We start from the raw sequence: 23,448 nt of genomic DNA, 5'->3' as shown, positions 1-23,448 counted from the left end.
TATACAAGAAGAAAAAGGGAAGAGCGACTGTTCACTGATTGTTATGATTCCAAAATACTGGTAAAACCTTAGCCCACGTTAGTGTTACTGAGAAACTCGAGTGCCAACAGGCGACCAGGCCGATTTATTGTCGTTTTGCTTTTGCAGGTGCATTGAGAAGTAGGACCACGCCACGCGAGTGGCCTTACTCGCGTTTCCTTAGCAATCTCCCGCTATATTTACTATTGTGGGTTGTCTTCCCCAAAGCATGCGGACGTGGTTGCGCCACGTTCATGTCTGGAATAAAGGAGTGTGATACAGGTCTACTGGGGCGAGGATAATGAAGGGGAAAGACTCAGAATGGGAAACAAGGCACAAAGTAATAATAGAGGATTCAAAGATTATTACAAAGAAATTTTGTTATTTATTTAGAGATGGTGTATCGGGCTTTTATGTGGAAGAGATTTCTTGGGTACATATTTTAGAAGCTGGGAGAAGAAAAGAAAGCTTTTGTGAGGCTGAGAGCTTTGCTGGGAAAAAGTCGAATGTAATCAAAGTTTGGGATGTATGGTTTCGGTTCTCAGGTTGGAGCCAGCAGTAACAACAACAGATCATCTCACGGTACTGCCTTTCTCTTTCTCCCTACTGTCTATCTAGTTCTCCACTCCTTCCAATTATCTAAATTTGTATAGCTTGTGTGGTAAGAACAAATGCTTCATCTAGGTAGTTTGATTTCTCTGTTGTTTGCTTGATGTGATTTCATTTCTTTTGTTCATGGTGAAAATGGGTTTTTCTGCAACTGGGTTCTAGTAGGTGCAAGTGGTTACGTTGTTTCTGCTGAGAAATAAATACATGCTTGAAGCTTATTTCAGAAGTCTATCTTCGTGCTCCACAGATGTTTGCGTTTGTGTTGAGAAACTGGGGTGGTGTGGTATGTTCTTCTTTTTGAGCAATTTCGGTTCAGTATAGTCTATTGGTTTGAGCCTGAGGTGGGGTTTGTTAATACACAATGGCCGCCGTGGAAGTTAGAGAGCGTGGAAGAAGTCTGAGCATTATAGGATTTCTCCACTGTGTTTTCTGTGGCCGTGGTGTTGCTATAGGTGGATAGCGATGGAGGGTTCATCGGAATCTGGTTGGGGAAAAACTGATAGTTCCAGTGGGAGCCTTGGATTGCTTAATAGTGATCGGCCTTTCTCGGGCGATGCATACAGTAATGCCAGGTATATGCCAGGAGGGAAGGAGATAAACCGGGTGCCGCTGACTCGCACGAATCACCTTGGCTCTTCTGGGGCATGTGGGCATGCGGTGTCGGTGAGTCCTATTGTTCATCCCTTAGAACGGGACGAGGTTAGCTTGAGGCAGTGGTTGGACAAACCGGAAAGATCTGTAGACCCATTGGAGTGCTTGCACATATTCAGGCAGATTGTAGAGACTGTGAATCTGGCACATTCACAAGGCATTATTGTTCATAATGTGCGGCCTTCCTGCTTTGTAATGTCCTCTTTCAACCGTGTGTCCTTCATCGAATCTGCCTCATGTTCAAGTTCTGGTTCTGATTCATTTGAGGATGCCCTGAACAACCAAACTGTTGGAGGTCGGAACTCCACCTCACCTTTGCCCCAGGACTTGCACTGTCAGACAGGCGGGGTAGGCAGTGAAGATTCCAGGCCAGAGATATCCGGGGGAGGTGCTTCTCAGAAGGCATCAGAAACCAGTTGTTTGTGGTCAAGTTCAATCTATGCTACGCGTCTATCATCAATAGATGAGATAGAAGAAACTAAAATGGAGAATGACAGGAACATAGAAGAAGCGGGAGGGAGTAAGAAAACTTTCCCCATGAAACAAATATTGCATATGGAGAGTAAATGGTATACTAGTCCAGAAGAGGTTGATGGTGCTCTAAGTTCCTTTTCCTCAGATATTTATCGGTTAGGGGTCCTTCTTTTTGAGGTTTGTATTAAGTATATCTTTTTTTTTTATAAAAACATTTAATTTGGGTGGTGAATTTTCTGAGCTTTTATTTCATTTAAGCCAATATCATTGGTTTATTTATGAACAGTTATTCTGCACATTTAGCTCAATAGAGGAAAAGCTTAGAACAATGTCCAATCTGAGACATCGAGTTCTGCCCCCTCAGTTGCTGTTGAAATGGCCAAAAGAAGCTTCCTTCTGTATGTTGTTGTTGCACCCTCAGCCAAGTACCAGACCAAAAATGAGGTAAATTTTCTTGTCTTACATTCGCTACAATTTGAGCTTCAGATTGATATTTGCTATGGTGTTCTTGAATCTTACCAGTGTCTGTTATCAGTAATTTTCAGTATAATAGGCCTGCTAGTAGGTGGTAACAAAGAACCATGGAAGAAAGAGCTTTTATTATGTCTAAGTGATAATTAGTTGTTAGAAATTGCATAAAAAATTAATTGTGTATTTTTTCTTTCAATCAATAGCAATAAAAGCCAGGAGCAATTTCTGCTGATGGCAACCTGAACCTACTTGAGTGGTGGATGCCGGATAGAAAACATATAGGAGTAGGAGAACACAAAAGGCATGCATAAATTGCTCAATCCAAAAGAGAGTAATACTAGTAGAAGTCATGTCAAACACTTAAATAACAATAGAGCAATGCTAACATGAAGCACTTCATACACCAACCATGATATGGTTCTTGTCATGTCTGTAGTATACAAAAGTCAGGGTTGATGCATAAAGTGTCACCTACTAGCATTATTCATGATAGTAATAAAAATCTTGAACTCTAGAATATGAACCATTTTATACAACAAATGTGCAAATTTACCAATTATTTATTATATATTTTCCTTTTGTGGCTTTATTCTCTTTTTTATAGTTTTAAGTGTTTGATGTAAGAGATATTTTAAAAGCTCTGGAATATTTGGCATATTTATATACAATCTATATACATCTAAGTTTTCTACAAACTATATTACGTGCCAATTTCCAATAGATATTTACAAACTTGATGTCAAAAAGTGAACTGTGGAAGTATCAATATTATTTGAAGCTTATATTTTTTATGAACTTGGTACTTAACTCAATATGTGCTTGTTGACTCAAATTTCAATCACATCAAAATAGTCTTGGGATTCAAACTTCCCCTTTGATGTTAACCAGATGGTTTATTTTCATGGTTGGGCAGTTGGGAACTCCTGTCCAGGTCAAGTTTGGACCATTAGCTTTGTTTTATTGGCATTCATGTAACAAGTTTGTCTGTCTGCCTTTGTTTTGTTTGCGTTCCTATCCTACAATTTAGGCTTGTATGATCTTGCTTATTAATCTCTAACGAATTCTTGCTACCAATTAGATAAAAGATTTGATTCCATTATGTACATATCTGGTGCATTTTGTACTTTCCACATTGGGAATAATGGTCATGACATGGCTTCTCTCCTTGACACCATTGAGGGAAAAAAGAAGAAACAAAATGTGTGGTTCTTTACCTAGGAAAGCCAGTGCTGATGTTTCTTGATTGGTAAGAGGTAACTTACTAAATATAAAAATGCAGAAATGTTAGAAAATGGTTCACATTTCATAAAGGGATCCCCCAGGAGATAATATCTCAAAGGGTATAAAGGTACGCGATAGTCATTCCAATACCCAATGATAACAAGAAATGAACAACTTCAACATCTCATCATTTCTTCCTGTTGATTTTCTTTTTCAGTCTTTTCTATGCTTTCAAAGTGAACAACTAGTCCGGAATAAGAGAGCAGATGCCCTTATGAATTCCTATTAGTGGTCTTGATTTTGTTTCAAAAATCCTCCTGCATTGTTCCTTCAGTTTTTTTGAAGATAAATAAAGAAAGAAATTTTATTGCTAAAAGGAAAAAACGTACAACATAACTAGGTGACAAGATGTCACCCCCACCAGATTACAGTAATGCAAGACCACAAAGAAGCAGAAGCAACACTTCAGGAACAAAACAGAAATCAGCATTCCTTTTATGAATTTAGAGAAGTCCAAAAATCATAAGGACATCTGCATTGTTCCTTCAGTTCCCCCCCCCCCAAAAAAAAAATAGTAATATATTTATCTTCTATTGCTGGTATTATTTGTTATTGTTTTCTTCTTTTGTTCTTTTCAGTCTTTATGGCCAAAACTTCCTGGCTGGGATGCTTCCTTTGAGTTTGGGAAGGGATCTCCTTATATCATTAGGAAAGGGCCTTCTCTACTTAATAGACTCCCATCTTGTAGCAATTCTTAACTCTATCCCTTTTCTTGTCTGGATTGAATATTGGTCTTTGACTGGTGTTACATTGAGATAGAGCTTTTTGAGGAACCCATAGTGTTGGCATCTGCACATGAAATGACACTCCTAGGCACTGCATCCCATGGCATGGCACACAATGTCATGGAATGTTTCCATGCTCTGCCTTTAACTGAGAAATTCCCTAGACATCCCCTCTTCCATAACTCCACTGTTTCTTCTGTTTCTCTTATTCATCCCCTAGATATCTCTAGGGACCTTTTTCTTAGAAGAGATTTGTTTGATCATGAAAATCAAGAAATTATTTCCCTTTTGATCTCTTAAAGGATCTCCTTTACCCCTCTTCCATAACTCCACTGTTTCTTCTGTTTCTCTTATTCATCCCCTAGATATCTCTAGGGACCTTTTTCTTAGAAGAGATTTGTTTGATCATGAAAATCAAGAAGTTATTTCCCTTTTGATCTCTTAAAGGATGTCCTTTATTTTTTATAGTGGAGGAAAATTCATTAAAATAAATAAGGGAAGTACAAGTCTGACATAAGAAATCACAGAGAGCAGATATAGTAGAAATCACTGATTGCAGTTTTAGATGAATTCCTTGTGAAGAGAAAGAAGAAGAAGATGAAGAGTTTCAGTAATAGAGAGAAGAGAGGAGAAGAAAAGGAGTGGGATGTCAACCAGAATTGAATTAGTTCTGGCCACCAACCCTTCTTTGTATTATATACTCAAATTAAAAGAATAAGAGATTACAAGAATGCCCTTAGTAGGACGACTACTTAAGTAGCTGAACAGTCATTACTTAAAAAATATAAACTAATGGGCCTAAAACCTAATAACTTCCTAACTTGACAACTTAAAAATAAAAGATAAATAACTGGGCCCAATAACTAGAAATCGGCACAACTCAACACTCCCCCTCAAGTTAGGAGTAAATGTCACACATTCCCAACTTGTGTAGGTCATGCTCCAGCTTGCTCCTTGCAACACCTTTTGTGAGAACATCAGCAAGCTGCAAATCAGAAGCAATGTATGGGAGACAAACTTCCCCAAAAGTCACCCTTTGATGAAATGTCTATCCACTTCAATGTGCTTTGTCCAGTCATGCTGAATTGGGTTATGGGCAATGTTAATTGCTGCCTGGTTATCACAGTACAACATCATAGGTTCTTCTGCCTTTACACCAATCTCTCCTAACAAGGAACGGATCCAGAGAAGTTCTGAAACTCCATGTGCCATGGCCCTGTATTCAGCTTCTGCACTTGATCTTGCCACCACTGTCTGTTTCTTATTTTTTCACGAGACTAGGTTACCCCCAACAAAGGTGCAGACTCTTGAAGTAGATCTTCTGTCATCAAGGCATCCTACCCAATCAGCATCTGTATAAGCCTCTAGCTTCAACTGTCCATGATTAGCAAATAGTATGCCTCTGCCTGGGTGTCCCTTCAGATAAGAAAGAATCCTGTCAACAACCTCCCAATGCTGGACTCGTGGGGCATGCATGTATTGACTCACCACACTCATTGCATAGGAGATGTCTGGTCTTGTCATACACAGATACAACAGCCGCCCCACAAGTCTCTGATATCTCCCAATGTCCTTTACCAGCTCACCTTCTGATGGATTAATTCTGTGATTCTGATCAATAGGAGTATTGACTGCCCTTGTTCCAAGCTTCCCTGTTTCTTGTAGAAGATCCAGAACATACTTCCTTTGAGAAATAAAGGTTCCATGTTTTGATCTTGCAACTTCAATGTCGAAGAAGTACCTAAGCTCTCCAAGATCCTTAATTTCAAATTCCCTGTGTAGATTCTTCTTCAAACTGTCAATCTTACTTAGGTCATTTTTTTGTGACAAACAACATCATCCACATAAACAATTAGAACTGACACCAAGGACCCCCCCCGCTTCACAAACAAGGTATGGTCAGATTGAGTCTGAGTGTAGCCAAAAGCAACCAAGGCCTTCCTGAACCTGTCAAATCATGCTCTGGGAGACTGCTTTAAACCATAAAGTGACTTCTAAGTTTGCATACCTTCCCCTTTTCAGCATCACTGTAGAAACCAATAGGAAGATCCATATACACTTCCTCTTGTAGATCTCCATTTAGAAAAGCATTCTTCACATCAAGTTGAAACAGGGGCCAAGAGTATGTGGCAGCAAGAGAAAGACGTATTCGAACAGAAGTCATCTTTGCAATTGGTGCAAAGGTCCCTAAGTAATCAATGCCATAGGTCTGTGTGTACCCTTTTGCAAAAAGTTTGGCCTTATACCTTTCTATACTTTCATCTGCCTTATATTTGACTATGTAAACCCATCTACATCCAACAGTCTCCTCGCCCTCTAGTAGATCCACAATCTCCCATGTTTGATTCTTAATTAAGGCTTGCATCTCTTCCTACATAGTTGTCTTCCACTCAGGTTTAGAGAGAGCCTCACTGACACCCTTGGGTATAGACACAAAGTCAACAGAGGAAAGGAAAGCACACTAGGAAGGAGAAAGTCCACTGTAGGATAGATACTGTGAAATACAATGAGCAGTACACTTTCTCTTCCCTTTTCTGAGAGCAATAGGAAGGTCTAGGTTATCTGTAATGGGATTAGTAGAATCATTGGGAACCGAAACAGTAGAGGGATCAAGAGGAATACCTGAATCTGTGTCAACAAAATCTGGAGTCTCTAAGGAACCGGCAGGAAGTGATGTGAATTGTTCTTCTGCAGTGGAATCAACCTCCTTGTGAAGTCTCTGTCGTGAGTAACACTGAGAAGCAGGATGCAAAGGAGGTGGTAAGGTAGGTGACATAGGAGGATCAAACACAGGAGTGGACATAGGAACTGGAACTGGAAGAGGAATAAATTGTTCACTCACTTCCCCAAAACACTTCCCTTGAGAAGGATTCTTCGAGAATAAGGATGTGGACTCAAAAAAAGTGACATCCATAGTAATATACCGACTCCTAGAAATTGGATCATAGTAGCAGTACCCTTTTTGATTTTCTGCATATCCAAAGAAGACACACTTCTTTTCCTTCGGATCAAGCTTCGAGCAGTGAGGACCAAGAATATGTGCAAAGCAAACACACCCAAACACCTTGAGAGGAATATGGAACATCTCCCTCTCAGGAAAAAGGAGACTGAATGGTGTGTTGAATCCAAGTATACAGGAGGGCACCCTATTAATAAAAAAGACTACTGTGAGAACTGCATCACCCCAAAACCGAACTGGAACAATAGCTGTGATCATCATGCTTCTTGTAATCTCAACAATGTGTTTGTTCTTCTTCTCTACAACACCATTCTGCTATGGACTATAGGAACAACTGCTTTGATGGACAACACCATATTTTACCAGATACGAAGGAAGGTGCTTTTCAAAATATTCCCTGGCATTGTTTGGTCTGAACACCTTAATTCGTATCCCGAACTGTGTTAGCACCATCTGATGAAATTGTTGAACCAAGGATGGCACCTCATCTCGAGATCTCATTAAGTAAACCCAAGAATATCAAGAAAAATCATTTACAAATAAGAGAAAATATCGATAGCCACCCATAGAAGGAACATGATATGGTTCCCACACATCAGAATGAATAACATCAAAAGGAGATGAACATCTTTTATTACTAGCTTTAAAGGAATGTCTACAATGTTTTCCAAGTTGACAACCTTCACTCTCCAGATTGGACAAATTAACAGACTCAAAAAGCTTTGGAAATAAGAAACTCAAAGAAGAAAAAAAAACAAATGACCCAAACGATTATGCCAAAGCATAATCTGACTCACAGACCCCGACTCACTATCCTTGCTGACATGATGACCCTGATTCACGACCACTCCCAATCGTCCTCTTTGAATCCAGATCCTACAAGACACAATGACCAGGAGAATAAATTACTGAACAACTCAGGTTCTTAGTCAAACTACTAATAGATAACATGTTAGTACTCAATCTGGGAACATGAAGGATAGAGGGAAGGGAAATGGAATCATTAATCTTGACAGACCCCTTCCCAGCAATGGGAACATGAGATCCATTAGCTGTGGAGACTTCGTCTCTGCCAGAAAAGAGCTGGTAAGAAGAAAAAATAGTGGAATTATGGGTCGTGTGCTCTGAGGCTCTAGAATCTATAATCCAAGGAGGTCCCTCCTTACTTGTAGTAGAAACATAATTTGCAGTGGCATGTGAACTACCTGTGTGAGCAAAGGAAGTAGAGTGTGCTCCACCAGAACCACTTGTACCTAGCTGTCCACCTGTTACTGAATTAGGACTGATTGTATCCCGCTGATTCAAGAACTGCCCATATCTCTCAAGTTCGGCCTTCACTGTAGCAGCTGCAACAGACTCCAGAATAGCTGTAGTAGGAGGGGCCAGTATGTCACCAGTGACTGCCATGTGAGCATTTCCCTTCTTGTTTTTGAGTCTATTCGTCACAAGATGATGATGAAGCTTCCAACAGGTATCTCTTGTGTGTTTAGGCTTCTTACAGTAGTCACAAATCAAATCCTTTTTGTCTTCCTTCTTGATTTCACTACCACCACGGTCTCCACCTTGTTTAGGTTTCACAGTCCTAACCATGGCTGATTGATCAAAACCAGAATTTTTCATCATCACATTTTTCCTGCTCTCTTCCCCTAATACAAAGGCATATGCCTGGGAGAGAGTAACATTGTCCCTGGAAAGAATATGCTGTCTTGCAATATCATACTCGGGATTAAGGCTAGCAAGAAATTCAAAAACCCTATAATTCTCTAAGAGCTTCTGGTAGGCAGTTGCATCCTTAGTGGTTTCCCAAACAACTGCCTCCATATGGTCAATCTCCTGCCACAGGGTTTTAAGGGCTGAAAAGTAAACCGCAATAGGTCTATCTCCCTGCCTTGTAGCAATAATCTGATTCCTCAACTGATAGGTCCTAGCAACATTCTCACTCTGTGAATATGTTTCTGCAACCCCATCCCATATTTCCTTAGCTGTATTTGCCCACAAAAAATTCTTACTTATATGGGGCAACATCGAATTACACAGCCAAGTCATCACCATATAATTTAACTGTATCCACCGGGAGCTATTAGTTTCGGGTTTCACTTCCTCACCAGTGATATACCCTAACTTCCCACGAGCACCAATGGCCTTCTTTGCAGATTGTGACCATTCTAAGTAATTTGAACCATCCAACTTAACTGTAGTAATGGTCCCAGCCCCAAAAAGGTCTCCGACACCTCCCACTGGTCCCATTTCACTCCCGGGTTTGTTTTCAACTCCGTTACCCTCCATAATTCTCAAAAAGGGGTTAGAAGGTTACTGTAAGATGAAAGGATATCAAATAAATCACTTCTGGTACCATCGACACCCTTTTGGTGCCCTAAATGATCTTCTCACAAAAGATTCCTTTTCTATAGGACGGGTGAAAAGAGAGAAGAGGCAGCCGCTCTCTCCAGAGACCTCCAAAACAAGCAGGACTTGAACCGCCCCCTTCAGAAAACTCCAGGGAACCCTAAAAAATTAGGGTGCCACTTCCTAGGTCAAAATTGAAGAGTCCAACAGAAATAGGACTCTCCCCCTTTTTCTAGTTTTTCTTGAATTTGATGGGAAACCCTAGACTAGCTACAGGGCAAAACAGATCCACCAAAAAAATCCAAAAACTAGGCTTACCTGAGATCTTCGATCAGCCTCTCAAATCACCATGCAATCGGCCGATCTAGGGCTGCATGATAGAACAGACCAAGGAACCTTCGGCCTGCTCTGATACCAAGTAGAAATCACTGATTGCAGTTTTAGATGAATTCCTTGTGAAGAGAAAGAAGAAGAAGATGAAGAGTTTCAGCAGTAGAGAGAAGAAAGGAGAAGAAAAGGAGTGGGATGTCAACCAGAATTGAATTAGTTCTGGCCGCCAACCCCTCTTCGTATTATATACTCAAATTAAAAGAATAAGAGATTACAAGAATGCCCTTAGTAGGACGGCTACTTAAGTAGCTGAACAGTCACAACTTAAAAAGCATAAACTAATGGGCCTAAAGCCCAATAACTTCCTAACTTAACAACTTAAAAATAAAAGATAAATAACTGGGCCCAATAACTAGAAATTGGCCCAACTCAACATATACAAATTATAATCCACCAACCCCTCACCATAAACCATGAAGTAACCCCACCAACTCAAACAGTAAAATCATCAACCAATATCTCTTTACGGGAAAACATTACTTCTAGTCTGCTTCCTACACCATCATCACATATGGAAGGATTTATCTTCTCTCTCTCTCTCTCTCTCTCTCTCTCTGTTCTAATTCTGCAAGCACTGTTCTTGCATATCCTTTCCCACCCAGAAAGAACATCCCTTATTTTTTTGCTAGTTTCAACTTCTTTTCAACCACCACTTTTAGTGCATCTTCTTATGTACTGCAGAAATTTCTTCCATAGGGATGTTTTCTACAAGCTCTTCTTGAATTATAGAAACTTCAACCATTCCTCTCAGACTACCACTATCATTATCATCTACATCTTCAGAATCTTCAAGGAAGAATAGAGTTATATACCTTTTGAAATGATTGCTCTATACGTTGAAGGAACTGGTTGTTGTGTTTGGTTGGTGGGTTGTAGGGGAAGTATCTCTTCTTGCTTTTGTAACCCCATGGATTTTCATGCTTTAACCCCCAAGTTTTCTTTGTCAAAGCTCTTATGGCTCAAATGCACCCCTTCAGAAATTGGAGCCTTTGTTGAGAAATTGTGTATTTGAGAATATACAGGTGGACGCTTCAAGGGAGGTGCAAAACTTGGATGTTGTCCCTTCTTTATGTGTGCATATTGTGCAATAAGAGCAACTAGATGATCAATCACCTTTTTCATCTCTTCTAATCTTTTACGAAATCAGTTCTTGTTGGGATGTCTCAATGGAGGTGAAAACATTGCTTAAATTTTAAAATGTTGACATATTTCCTAATATTTCTATGACATTTTGTTAGGAACTGCCTGACACAGGGTTCTAATGAGGAACCACCTCCTGAGAAGAGAGAGAGAGAGAGGGAGATCGAGTTGTTTGAATGCTTGCTCTGTTACTTCCTCCGATTGTATTTATACACGAAGGTTGTTACATTCTTGTTACAAATCTTGGAAGTTAATTCTCACTTCTTGTTGCATTCGGTTATGCCAACCTATCATTAGTTGGACCTGAGAGCTGATGTGGCTTCCTTCTTTTGTAGGGCTTGAGTTTGGGCTGGCTATTCCGATACACCGGCCTGGGTTCAATGTTGTTGCTTGTCCCAACAATACCCCCCTTGTCAAGATTGACCTTGGCCTCAAGGTCAAGATGGGGAAACTGGCGGTGGAGTTGGATATAAGGCTCCCAGGTTGCATCTTCCTTGGGTAATTGACCATACTACTAGAGCTTCAAGTTCTACATGGTGTCCTTTCTTTACCCAACGAAAGTCAATAATGGATTGGGGTTCAGTGACTAAGGCCATGTCTTGAGTAAACTTGGGTAGAGTGGGCTGACTTACTACATCAGGCTTGAGCCCCTTCTTCACTACTGAAATGTGGAATACAGGGTGAACTTTTGAGTGTTCCGGTAGCTCTAAGTGGTAGGCAAGCTTGCCTATCCTTTTGACAATCTTGAAGGGCCCAAAGTAGCATGGAGATAGCTTATTCCAGTGTTGTTGTCTTACTGATAGTGAGTGGTAGGGGAGCAATATCAGATATATAAAGTCACCTACTTGATATTCCACTTCCTGATGGTGTTTGTCATAGGCGTTCTTCACCCACTGTTGTGCTCTGTCCAGGTTGTGCTTGAGCTCCTGTAGAGTAGCATCCCGTTGGGTCAATGCTTCCTCCAATGAAGCCACCGAAGAAGACTCCTTTTCGTAAGGCAGTAAGTCGGGGGGGTCTCGACCATATAGGGCACAGAAAGCTGTCATTCTCGCAGCTGCATGATAGGTGGTGTTATACTACTATTCAGCCCAGTGGAGCCATTGGGTCCAACGTTTGGGTGTGGACCCTGTAAAACAAAGCAGGTAAGTCTCCAAGCATTTGTCGACTACCTCGGTTTGTCCATTTGACTGAGGATGGTAGCTAGTTGATTCCTTAGCTGAATTCCCTGTATCCAGAATAGTTCCCTCCAAAATGTACCAAGGAACACGGGATCCCTATTTGATAAAATAGATTTGGGGAATCCATTGAGGCAGGCTATCTCTTGTACAAAAACATCGGCCGCTGTTGTGGCTGTGAATGGGTGTGCTAATGCCATAAAATGACCGTATTTGGTGAGACGGTCTACCACTACCAAAATCATTGATTTACCTGCTGAAAGCAGAAGCCCAGTAATGAAATCCATCGAGATGTCTTCCCAAACTTGGGTGGGAACCGGAAGGGGTTGGTATGTTCGGAGCACCCCTGAATGACCCCCTATGGCTGACACATGAAAGTAGTCTAACAATGGGCCTATATGGGCTGAGTTGGCTGGTAGTACTAACCTGTTTTTATGATAAAGCGAGGTCCCTTTGACCATGTAATCAGGCTCAGCTTGTTGTGAAAGGCGGTTTTTTGTCTGTTGCAGTTCGGGACTGGTTGCTTCCTCTTCCCAAATTTGGTCCCAAAGTTTAGCTATGGGCTGAAGAGAGACCTGTAGCTGCTGCAGTTTTGGGTGTCTTAACAGTGCATCAGAAACCTTGTTGGTTGCTCATGGTCAATATTTAATTGAATAATCGAACCCCATGAGCTTTGAGGCCCAACGTTGCTGATCTGGTGATAGAATTCTCTGTCCCAGTAAGAATTTGAGGCTTTGATGATCAGTTCTGATTATGAACTTGCGCCCCAGTAGATAGGAACGCCAATGTAAGACCGCCAAGACTATGGCTATCAGCTCCATTGTGTACTCTGAGCTAGATCCTCGCTGAACTGAAAGTGCTTTACTAAAGAAGGCAAGGGGTTTCCCTTCTTGCATTAATACAGCTCCAACCCTTTGACCTGATGCATCGCATTCTATAACAAGTGTTTTGTTGAAGTCAGGTAATGTTAATGCTGGTGGTGAAGACAGGGCCGTTTTGAGATTTTCAAAGGCCTGTTGGGCTTCTGGAGTTCATGTGAATGCATCCTTCCTTAGTAGATGTGTTAATGGGCTAGCAATGAGGCCATAGCCGCTAATGAAGGGGCTATAGTATCCTGTCAAGCCCAAGAAGGCTCGAAGTTCCTCCACACTTGTACTCTTGTAGGTGTGGGCCACTGCTGGATGCTTGCTACTCTCTTGGGGTTTTCCATTACCACGCTTCCTTCTACCACATGGCCGAGGTAGTGTACTTGGGATTGTCCAAAAGCACACTTGGATGCTTTCACATATAATTGATTTTGCAAGAGAATCTTCAAGGTGACTTCTAGATCTTCCATGTGTTGGGCCCATGTGGGGCTGTAAATTAAGATATCATCAAAGAAAACCAGTATAAACCGGCATAGTTATGGATGAAATAAATCATTCATGAGGGACTAGAATGTTGTTGGGGCATTTGTGAGCCCGAAGGGCATGACCCAGAATTCATAATGTCCATCAAGCGTGTGAAATGCAGTCTTGTATATGTCATCCGTGTGCACATTAATCTGATGATAGCCAACCCGTAAATCTAGTTTGGAAAAAATTCAGGCTTCCTTGAATTCGTCCAGGAGCTCGTCAATCACCGGGATTGGGAACCGATCCTTGACGATGATGTTATTAAGTGCTTTATAATCAGTGCAGAAATGCCATGTCCCATCTTTCTTTTTGACTAAGAGGACTGGGGAAGAAAATGGGCTATGACTTGGTTGGATGAATTGTTTTTCTAATAGTTCCTTAACTTGCTTCTCGATTTCTTTTTTCTGAAATTGAGGATAACGATAGGGTCTTACGTTTGTGGGGGCTGCTCCTGGAAGTAATGGAATGCAGTGGTCATGTTCCCGTGAAGGCAGTAGATCTGTTGGCTCCTAAAATACTGTTGCATATTGCTGGAGGAGTGCTTTCAGCTGTTGTTGATGTTCTTCTTGTGTGGTTGCATTTTGGGCCTGGGTTAGCATGGGCCTTGTCTGAGTGAGTTCCCAGAGGATGGTTTGAGTGGGTTCATGGGCTTGTTTCAAGAAAGATGAGAGGCTGATTGGGCTTGGGCCTCTGGTTGGTATACCTTGGAGGCGGATCTTGGTCCCATTTGTCATGAACTCCATTGACAACTGGGCCCAATCACATAGTACCGGCCCCAATTGTCTCAGCCATTGTATCCCCAATACTATATCGGCTCCACTAAGCTCGAGTGGGTATAAGTCCACCACAAATGGCTGCCCTTTGCTTTACAGTTCAATGCTTGTACAGATGCCTTCACAAGGGAGAGATGTTCCATTTGCTACGTGGACCTTGAATGCCGCTGTGGGTTGGATTGGTAGCCCTAGTTGTTGGGCCAACACTCCCATTATGAAATTCAAGGTGCTTCCATTGTCGATTAGTATGGACACTGTCATCCTTTGATTCGCCCTGAAACCCTCAGTTTGTGGGGAGTTGAGCCCGGTAAGGGCCTAGAGCGGTATCTCCGGTGTCGGTTGCTGTTCTTCGGCCCAATTGAATCTTGGCAATTCATTGGGATGTATCCTACTTTCAGTTCCGTCTTCGGTGTCATCTTGGAGGGTGTAGATCTGCATTGTTTTACACCGGTGACCCGGCCCAAATCATTCTTCACAAATGTAGCAGAGACCCTTTTCTCTACAGGCTTGCATTTCGGCCCACGATAGCTTCTTGAAGGGAATGGGTGGGCCGGTGTTCATAATTCTGGGCTTACCCAGGATGCTATCTTCCTTCCCTGGGCCAAATCCTTCGCTCATGTGTTCATTTGGCCTTGGAAAGCTGGCCGATCTCTGAGGTGGTAACCAAGGCCAGGTGAGTTTCCTTGCTTCCATGTTGGTAGTATGGGATGGTAATGTGAGGTATCCCACATTGGTGGTATGGGATGCTGTTGTGGGGTATATATGTGCTTGGGTTCCCTCCCTCTAACAACTAGTTTTTAGGGGTGAGTTCTCCTAAGGCACATAACAAATGGTGTCAGAGCCTACACTATGCCTCCTAGTTTTAATCGTGCGGCGCAGGTGGTGACGTTGGTATTGCAGTGTTCGGTCGTGACTAGGTGGACTAGTGCAAAACCAGCCTACATGGGTGCCGGGACTGCGGAGCGTGGTGGAATGTTACGATCCATTTGTCCCATGTTGGTAGTATGAAATGTTAATGTGAGGTATCCCACGTCAGTAAGTATGGGATGCTATTGTGGGGTATATATGTGCTTGGGTTCCCTCCCTCTAACAACTAGCTTTTAGGGTGAGTTCTCCTAAGGCATATAACACATTTCCATTTTCATGGGGTATTGATAAAAAATATTATTGGAATGGATACAATCCCCATAGAAAACTACCAGTGCTATGTAGATATGTGGAGTATCAGTTTTATTGTATGCCTAATGGAGATGATGACCACTTTGAGCCATCCTGAAGTTCTTTTTGGATGTGACTTTAAATTTTAGTTTTTGTTTGTGTAATAGTATTTGGTTGATCTATTAGATTCATTTGCACTTTCTGTTACTTTAACTTTTGCTTGAACCTACTCCATTAATATGTAGTTTTAACTCTTAAAGTCTACATAGAACAAATTCACAGTTTATTATTTTGTCTATTAACCTTAGTTTCTTGGTTTTGTTTAATGGTTTGGAACAAGATAACATCTGAAGGTGTGTATCTATAATTCTATCATTTGATAAAATACACTTGTATATTTCTACATATTATACAATATTTTCATCATGTTCCATATGATATTTCTTAAAATTTTGATATCTTTCCTATATATGGATGACCTATATTTCCACTGACACTGACACTTCAAACCTTGAATGAAAAACTAAAAACATGGATGTTGTCCTTTTATGCAAGTGTCTTGTGCAAGAAGATTGAGGAGACTATCAATCACCTGTTTTCATCTCTTGTTGTTATCCAAAAATGTTAGAAAATATTATGTCCATATTTAAGTCTATTTGGGTTCCCTACACCACCTAGGGTTGGCTGTTGGCATACTTATTCTGATGAGTTTCATGTCTCCACTTACTAGTGGAAGTTTATGTGGAGATGTACTTGAGCTACAGTTTTACAGAGCATATAAGGAAGAGATTAAAATCTAACCCACTAAATCTTAATGACTAATCACAGATGGGACTAAGGAGGGTGATGGAGTGGCGGAAAGGGCTGAAATGGAAGAAAACTGTGATAAGGAAATTCATCAGAGAGAAGGGTACTTTTATGTGGAGTTAATAGCAGGGAGATGGCTCAGGTTATGGGGAAGATAACGAGTGATGAAAAAACTAAGACTCAGTTTGGAAAGAGTACAAATGAAAACATGTACAGTGCAAATACATACAAAATATATGGTTTTGCACTGTACATATTTGCATTTGTACTCTTTCCAAACTGAGCCTAAAGGGACAGACAAAGAAGAAGGGTTGTGGTCTTCGATTTTGATTGGAAAGCTGGGGATGGAGCTAGGCAGGAGAAGAGTCGTAACCGACTTGGGACAAACTAATCTAGAGAACCAAAATGCAGAGAAATTGAGGAGAACAAGAGGTTCCAGTAATGGACAGTTTGTTCATGTTACCAAGGTTTTTCATCGTCTCAAGAAAGGATTGGTCGGGAATGGTCCATGCTGTAGATTTAAGAGAATTTACAAAAAGGACTGGACCTAAGGAAAACTCTAGTTCCCAGAAATGTCTGATCAAAAGAGATGCTGCAAATGGTTTAGAAGTTGATGCAGGCAGTAAAACTCAAGGCATACAGTAGAGGCAAGGAGGAAAACAAGGAGAAGGAGAAGCTTCAAAGACTGGGGACAAGAATAGAGAGAGAGAGAGAGAGAGAGAGAGAGAGAGAGAGAGAGAAAGAGCAGAACAGATACAAAAGGATCAAGAAGGCAAGGAAATAATTCAAAATGGGAAGGTGAATATTAATAAATTGGTGGAGAGGGAGGTTGAGATAGGAAAGTCTCTTGGTTTAGTCTTTTGGGGAGGGGAAGGATTCGCGAAAATAGCATTTGAGAAGTATGAAAAAAGGAAAAGAGAAGAGAAAAAGAAAAGGGAATGAGAGAAGGAAGGAGGGAGGAGAATGGGTGGAGCATTGAATTTTTGATTGCAGGAATGGGAATTTTGATGGAAGTTTGAGCTCTCTGTCTTCCTAAGTTTGTTCAAGTGAATGAGTCTGATCTGTTTGAGAATCTGGAGTTCTTTGGAGTTGAATCCTTGTCATTTGATTCTTTTTCAGTGTCATTTCTGTTTTGTAGTTGGTTTGTCAACTAGACAACCATTTTCTTGAGATGTTCGGCCTTTTTTTTTTTCAGTTTAATGAATTTTCCTTTGATCTTTCAAAAAAAAAGATCAATTTTGCTTTGATCTTTATAAGTTTAGCCTATTGGATTTACAGGAAGTTGTTCATAGGTATTACAATTTCCCACCATTTGGATTTCGAGGTGCCTTTGGTGATCTTAAGGGCAATACCTCTGGTTTTTTCAGGGCCCATTGGCCATAGAGAGTAGAGACTCAAATCTTAACAAGTGATTTCTTTATTCTGTAGGCCTTGAGAGGGTGGAAATAGAGGGTGACTTGATCTTTGATGGCTCTAAGGGCCCCTGATTGTTCTGATCTCTGGGTACAATAGTGAACCTTAGATGGGGTGGGAGGGGAGAGTTGCGCTATGCCATGAGTTACCAGGAAAGGTTAATTTACGTTTTAAGGTGGGGAGGGACATATTAATGGAATGGTATCTTGAGTACCAAAGAAATTATGAGTGCTAGTCCTTGTTATATTATTTATGCATTGATGTATAGTATGTTATCCGCATATAGTTGGGATAAGGCATAGATGATGATGATGATGATGATAATCTATAGAATGCTATATATGATTACATTAACTTCATATAGTCAGATATTAATAGCAGCATTAGTTTTTTTTTTTGTATTATTATGATTTTTGGTTAGTTATGGTGGCCATTCTTATTCTGGAATTCAAAATCTAGAATCTGCAGACTTCAAGACTTCCATTACTTTTATTTTGGTATTTGGAGCAACCTCTTGCTCCCACCTTTGATCAGATTTCTTTCATCTGTTGTTGCATTGATCATGTCTTTAAATCTTTGTGCTTTGAAACAAATAATGTGGCTGTGGACATGTGTTTAGCATCTGTATTTACTTAGTAGTCATTTGTTCATAATAGACGAAATGATACTTAGCCTTTTTGGTATGATGTATGACAGTGATGTGTTACAAAGTGAGTTCCTCAATGAACCAAGATTTAACTTTGAAGATCATGAAGCAGCAATAAATCTAAGGGAGGAAATAGAGGAGCAGGAGTTGCTGCTGGAATTTCTTTTGCAGCTACAACAAAGGAAACAAGAAGCTGCTGATAAGTTGCATGATACCATTTGTTATCTGTCTTCTGACATTGAAGAGGTTCTGAAGCAACAGAAGATGCTTAAGAAAAAAGGAGGTTTATACCTAGATCTGAATAAGGATGACCATTCTGTATTACAGAAGGTGGATGACACAGCAATTAATCTTATAAAAAATGAGGATTCTGCTAGTTTGGCATCCAGAAAGCGCTTTAGACCAGGATTAAAGGTCACTAGTGAAGAGGAATTTAATGAGCCTCTAGATGGGGTTCAGAAGTCAGAGAATCATGAAATTCTTTTGTCCAAAAATTCTCGATTAATGAAGAACTTTAAGAAACTGGAGTCAGCTTATTTTTCAACAAGATGCAGACTTGTGAAGCTAACAGGGAAACCAGTAGCTAGATGGTCACCAATCAGTAGTGGTGGTAGAGGATCTATTGTGGTAACAGAAGGAAGTTCTGTAGATAATTTGGCATTTAAGGAAGGGCATAGTGGAAGTAGAAAGAGTGGATGGATAAATCCATTTCTTGAGGGCCTGTGCAAATATCTATCCTTCAGCAAGTTAAAAGTAAAAGCAGACTTGAAGCAAGGTGATCTGTTAAATTCTTCCAACCTAGTATGCTCCTTGGGTTTTGATCGTGATAGAGAATTTTTTGCTACAGCTGGTGTAAATAGGAAAATTAAAGTTTTTGAATGTGACATGATCCTAAATGAAGATCGTGACATTCACTATCCTGTCATTGAGATGGCTAGTAGATCAAAACTAAGCAGTATATGTTGGAATAGCTATATCAAGAATCAGATTGCTTCAAGTGACTTTGAAGGTGTTGTACAGGTAGGCAAAGCCTTATGCATATCTATATCCATATTTCTATTGGTTGCCTATGAATCTACCGTTGTGTTTGGTTATGAGGTTGGCATTTCAAATGTATTTTTGTTTCTGATATTTATTATAATTCAGTTGCTCCTAACATTTTCAGGTGTGGGATGTCACAAGAAGCCAAGTACTCGTGGAAATGAAGGAGCATGAGAGGCGTGTATGGTCTATTGACTTCTCATCAGCAGATCCGACAAGGTTGGCTAGCGGAAGTGATGATGGTGCCATTAAACTTTGGAATATCAATCAGGCAATTCTATTTCTGCACTTGGTGGATGTCAGCTTTGAAACTAAACGTACTGCAGTCATCTAATTATGATCACTATATCTATTTTATACCTGGATGTATAATAAGTTGCTTTTCTTACATGGGGTGATACTGCAGGGAGGAAGTATTGGTACAATCAGAACAAAAGCCAATGTCTGCTGTGTTCAATTTCCTCCAGATTCTGCACGTTCACTTGCAATTGGTTCAGCAGATCATAGGATCTATTGCTATGATCTTCGTAATGCAAAAGTACCATTGTTTACATTAATAGGTCACAGCAAGACTGTGAGCTCTGTGAAGTTTATAGATTCAATGACTCTTGTTTCTGCATCCACGGATAACACACTGAAGCTATGGGATTTATCAACATGCACATCTCATGTACTTGATAGTCCACTTCAAACCTTTACAGGGCATACAAATGTAAAGGTGCACCTTCTCATTTAATTAAAAGACTCTTCCTCTTGCTCCTAGAGATTTCTGCAAATTTATTCTATGTTCATTTAGATATCAGTCACAAGGTCAATGCGTCACAACCTCCCTCCCCAGTCCCTTCCCCCCCATGTCTTTGAATTCCTTTCTTGAAGCATCTGGTTTTGCTTGGGCACATCCTCAGTGAAATGGCAAAATAAATTTGCATTGGAACATGATACTTGCATTGGAATGTAATAAATTTGCCACAAACTAAAATTAGAATGTTAAGTAATAACTAATAAGGGAATAATATAAACTTATATTGCTTAGATGACTTTGGAATTGTCTTTATGTAGATGCTATTGTCACCCTTGATAGTTTTTCAATTCTTTATGTCTTTGCTGATACATTTTCTGCTTGTTCCAGAATTTTGTAGGTCTATCTATATATGATGGGTACATTGCTACAGGCTCAGAAACAAATGAGGTATGCAAGTTAGCTTAGTTGTTAACTACATAATAGCTTTCTCACCTACAATATCATTAGCTTCTTCCTGTCACGCATAATATGTTGGGAAGCTGGTTTTTCCTTTTTTTTTTGTAATACTGTCTCCTTTTTGCCTGAAAGTTGCTGTTGATAAAAAGCATATCCTGAGTTATGATCTGCACGAATGGACATGGGTGTTATGATTCAATGTGGACAGGGTTTTGGGATTTCAAACCCTCAAATATGGCAATGTGGATCTGCCTACATGTGTATTATTAGGCATTTATATCTTTTTGAATGCCCTAATGTTAATTCCATTCAACAGAAGTTTAGATTGGCATCTCTTCAATCAATGTTCCTAAAACAAGACTGTCAGACCAAGTCATAGTTTTTTTTTTTTTGTTAATTTTTTTTTTGAGTGGCAGGAAAATTAGCTGATGAGTAAACTTAAGGCCATTGCCCAATGTTGGTCCCAGCTTTTTGGGGTATTGGGAGGAGTAGACTGGATACAGTCCTAACTTTTGGCATCTTTTTACACAAAGTAGCCACCCTCAGATTTTAATCCGTGGTTCACTCTTGCCAGCCTGAGATTTTACCATTAAAATGCTACTAATATGGCTTTAGTTTCATTCATCCAACACATCTTTAAATGGATGTCATGTCAATAAATGACTGACGTACCGTATTATTAAGGTGTTTCACATTCTGCTGCTTCTTATATCATTAGTGTCTCACATGATAAGGTGCCCAATTGACTCAATATTCCATTTAATTTATATTAAGATAAGTTTGTAGCTGGGATGTCATTGTTTCACATTCTGCTACTTCTTAGATCTTCAGAAATGCATTGATGTATTATATTGCACATGAAAGTAGTTAACATTCCTACTAGAATGGGTATATTAGTGAGCCTTCCAGGAAAAAAACAAAATATTAATTTTTGTTCTTTCTTAAGGAAAAAATATTAGTTAAGAACCGTACCAAAATAAAGATATTTTCATCTGTAAAAGAAAAGGTTCTTAGCATTTGACAGAAGGATGTACTGTAGTATAAAATGGTAGTTGCAGGCTTATGGCTGGATTGGCATTTCATGTACAAATAGTGTACCTAGCACCTCTTGGAGAAGTTTACGCCAACTCGTGTGCCTAACCCATTGTTCTCATTCTTTACATTCAATAATTAGGTTCTGATGGGAACACATTCCTCCACTATGATCAATCCCTTTGTACTCCTTATTTTACTAACACATCAATGAAACTGTTAGCTGGTCTTTGGACCCATATAGTTCTTTTCAATTGCATAGCCAATTACCTTCCACTATAATGTTCCTGTAATTGAGAGAAATCCCCAAAATCATTCCTTGCAGCCAAGCTAATAGTTCCTCCTTTGTCAAGTTGTCAAATTGAATTGGTCCAAAAAAGATAGCTAGGATTTTTTTTCCTTGTATCACTTTTAGTGAAGAGGAAAATGAGTTGATGAAAATTCTACACAACTCTGGAGGCTTCCAACTGCAACCAAAAAAGAAAAAAAAACAGTCTAAAATACTAGAGACAAGATGATAGGAGATCTTTTATTTTTGGTGAAAATAATAGGAGATTAGAAAATGGAAAGTAGTCACACCACTTTGCAAACAAAACAGATATATGGTGACAGAGCCAGTTCAGTCTGCAAGCTCTAAACTTATTTAGAGCTTCTGCATATTGGTTCATGAGTCTTCTTGCCCAAGTCACAATTGTTTTGCTTGTTGAATGGGTTAATTTCTTAAATTCTATATTAGTTTATGAAACATTCTAAAACATTAGGATGTTTTCTGGGAAATATTGTTATTTTATTAATCTAAGTTGCAGTGGAGAATGGAGATTCAACAGGTATGGTGTCTGCCTGTTACTTCTGGTGTCAGAAGCAAGACTGGAGATACGTCTCAGGAAAGAGTTAAGGAGCCCAGATCTTCTACCAACGCAGCTTCCAACATCTCAAACATGTTTTGTACTTGTATGTTAGTCATCAATGGGATTGTACTTTTAAGACAGCAATCATGTTTGAGATATGCAGCTACATGTCATGTTGGAAGCTGTGTTGGTAAGCAGATCAGGACTCAGAATTAGGGGCAAACTCACTCTTGGAACCATGAAAACAACAGGTAAGAGTATGATTGTTGATAAGTGGACACGAAAAGGGGAAGCTGCATGAATGCACTGTATCCAGAATATTATTTTACATCTATTGCGTAGGCTTCAATGATCTTATCTTTTTTATGCAACAGGTATTCATCTACCACAAAGCTTTCCCTATGCCAATGCTTTCTTTCAAATTTGGCAGTACAGACCCATTGTCCGGACGTGAAGTTGACGATGCCTCACAATTCATTTCGTCTGTGTGTTGGCGTGCCCAGTCGTCCACCTTACTTGCAGCCAATTCAACAGGGAATATTAAACTTCTGGAGATGGTTTAGATTTTAGAATGGTAAAGGAGTTTTGAGAGGAAAAACAAATTAAAGGAAAAGAATGAGAAAGGAGGAAACCTTAAACCAGAACCAGCTGTAAGATTGAAATTGAGATTTGATATTTGGCAGCCAACAAGGGGAATGCAAACTATGGGATGCAAATTTTGGCGTTGGAACCGAGAGAGTTGAAACTTGGGTCAGGCGAATGTGGTGATGTGAACTGTAGAAAAAAAAGAGAATAAATCACAAAAAGGGGTAGATAGAGAGAGTGAGCGAGTTATGTATATTTAATGTAATGCTTAAAAATTGAAATGTATAATCATATATAAAATTTATGTTGGGTAA

General features: G+C 39.9%; 1 protein-coding gene across 13 annotated transcripts; it reads left to right on the top strand.

The window, feature by feature from the left end:
* Positions 1–247: 247 nt before the first annotated feature.
* Positions 248–23,448, top strand: LOC104608218 (protein SPA1-RELATED 4-like). Of its 13 annotated transcripts, none has more exons than XM_088894310.1 (10): positions 274–600; positions 875–1,929; positions 2,039–2,196; positions 18,481–19,205; positions 19,278–19,450; positions 19,596–19,742; positions 19,878–20,189; positions 20,601–20,660; positions 22,508–22,800; positions 22,924–22,971. In XM_088894310.1, the coding sequence occupies exons 2-9, from the start codon at positions 1,090–1,092 to the stop codon at positions 22,763–22,765; spliced, it is 2,673 nt and encodes an 890-aa protein (XP_088750436.1). In that variant the 5' UTR covers positions 274–600; positions 875–1,089; the 3' UTR covers positions 22,766–22,800; positions 22,924–22,971. The 13 variants fall into 13 exon arrangements, 10 of the variants coding, with proteins under 10 accessions (XP_088750436.1, XP_088750435.1, XP_088750437.1 ...); XM_088894309.1 differs by having other exon boundaries at positions 790–1,929; XM_088894306.1 differs by having other exon boundaries at positions 276–600; positions 18,481–19,450.

Source organism: Nelumbo nucifera, chromosome 1 (genome assembly GCF_055504915.1).
Source record: "Nelumbo nucifera cultivar China Antique chromosome 1, China Antique-T2T, whole genome shotgun sequence".
NCBI lineage: Eukaryota > Viridiplantae > Streptophyta > Magnoliopsida > Proteales > Nelumbonaceae > Nelumbo > Nelumbo nucifera.
The sequence above is the reverse complement of the archived record's forward strand: the minus strand, read 5'-3'. Positions and strand labels throughout refer to the sequence as shown.

Excerpts from the sequence above, each read along its gene's own strand:
- LOC104608218 (XM_088894306.1), top strand. The coding sequence starts at position 1,090 with ATGGAGGGTTCATCGGAATCTGGTTGGGGAAAAACTGATAGTTCCAGT. Across the intron at positions 2,197-18,480 it reads AGTACCAGACCAAAAATGAG|TGATGTGTTACAAAGTGAGT; the intron begins GTAAATTTTCTT and ends GATGTATGACAG. Across the intron at positions 20,190-20,600 it reads CAGGGCATACAAATGTAAAG|AATTTTGTAGGTCTATCTAT; the intron begins GTGCACCTTCTC and ends TGCTTGTTCCAG.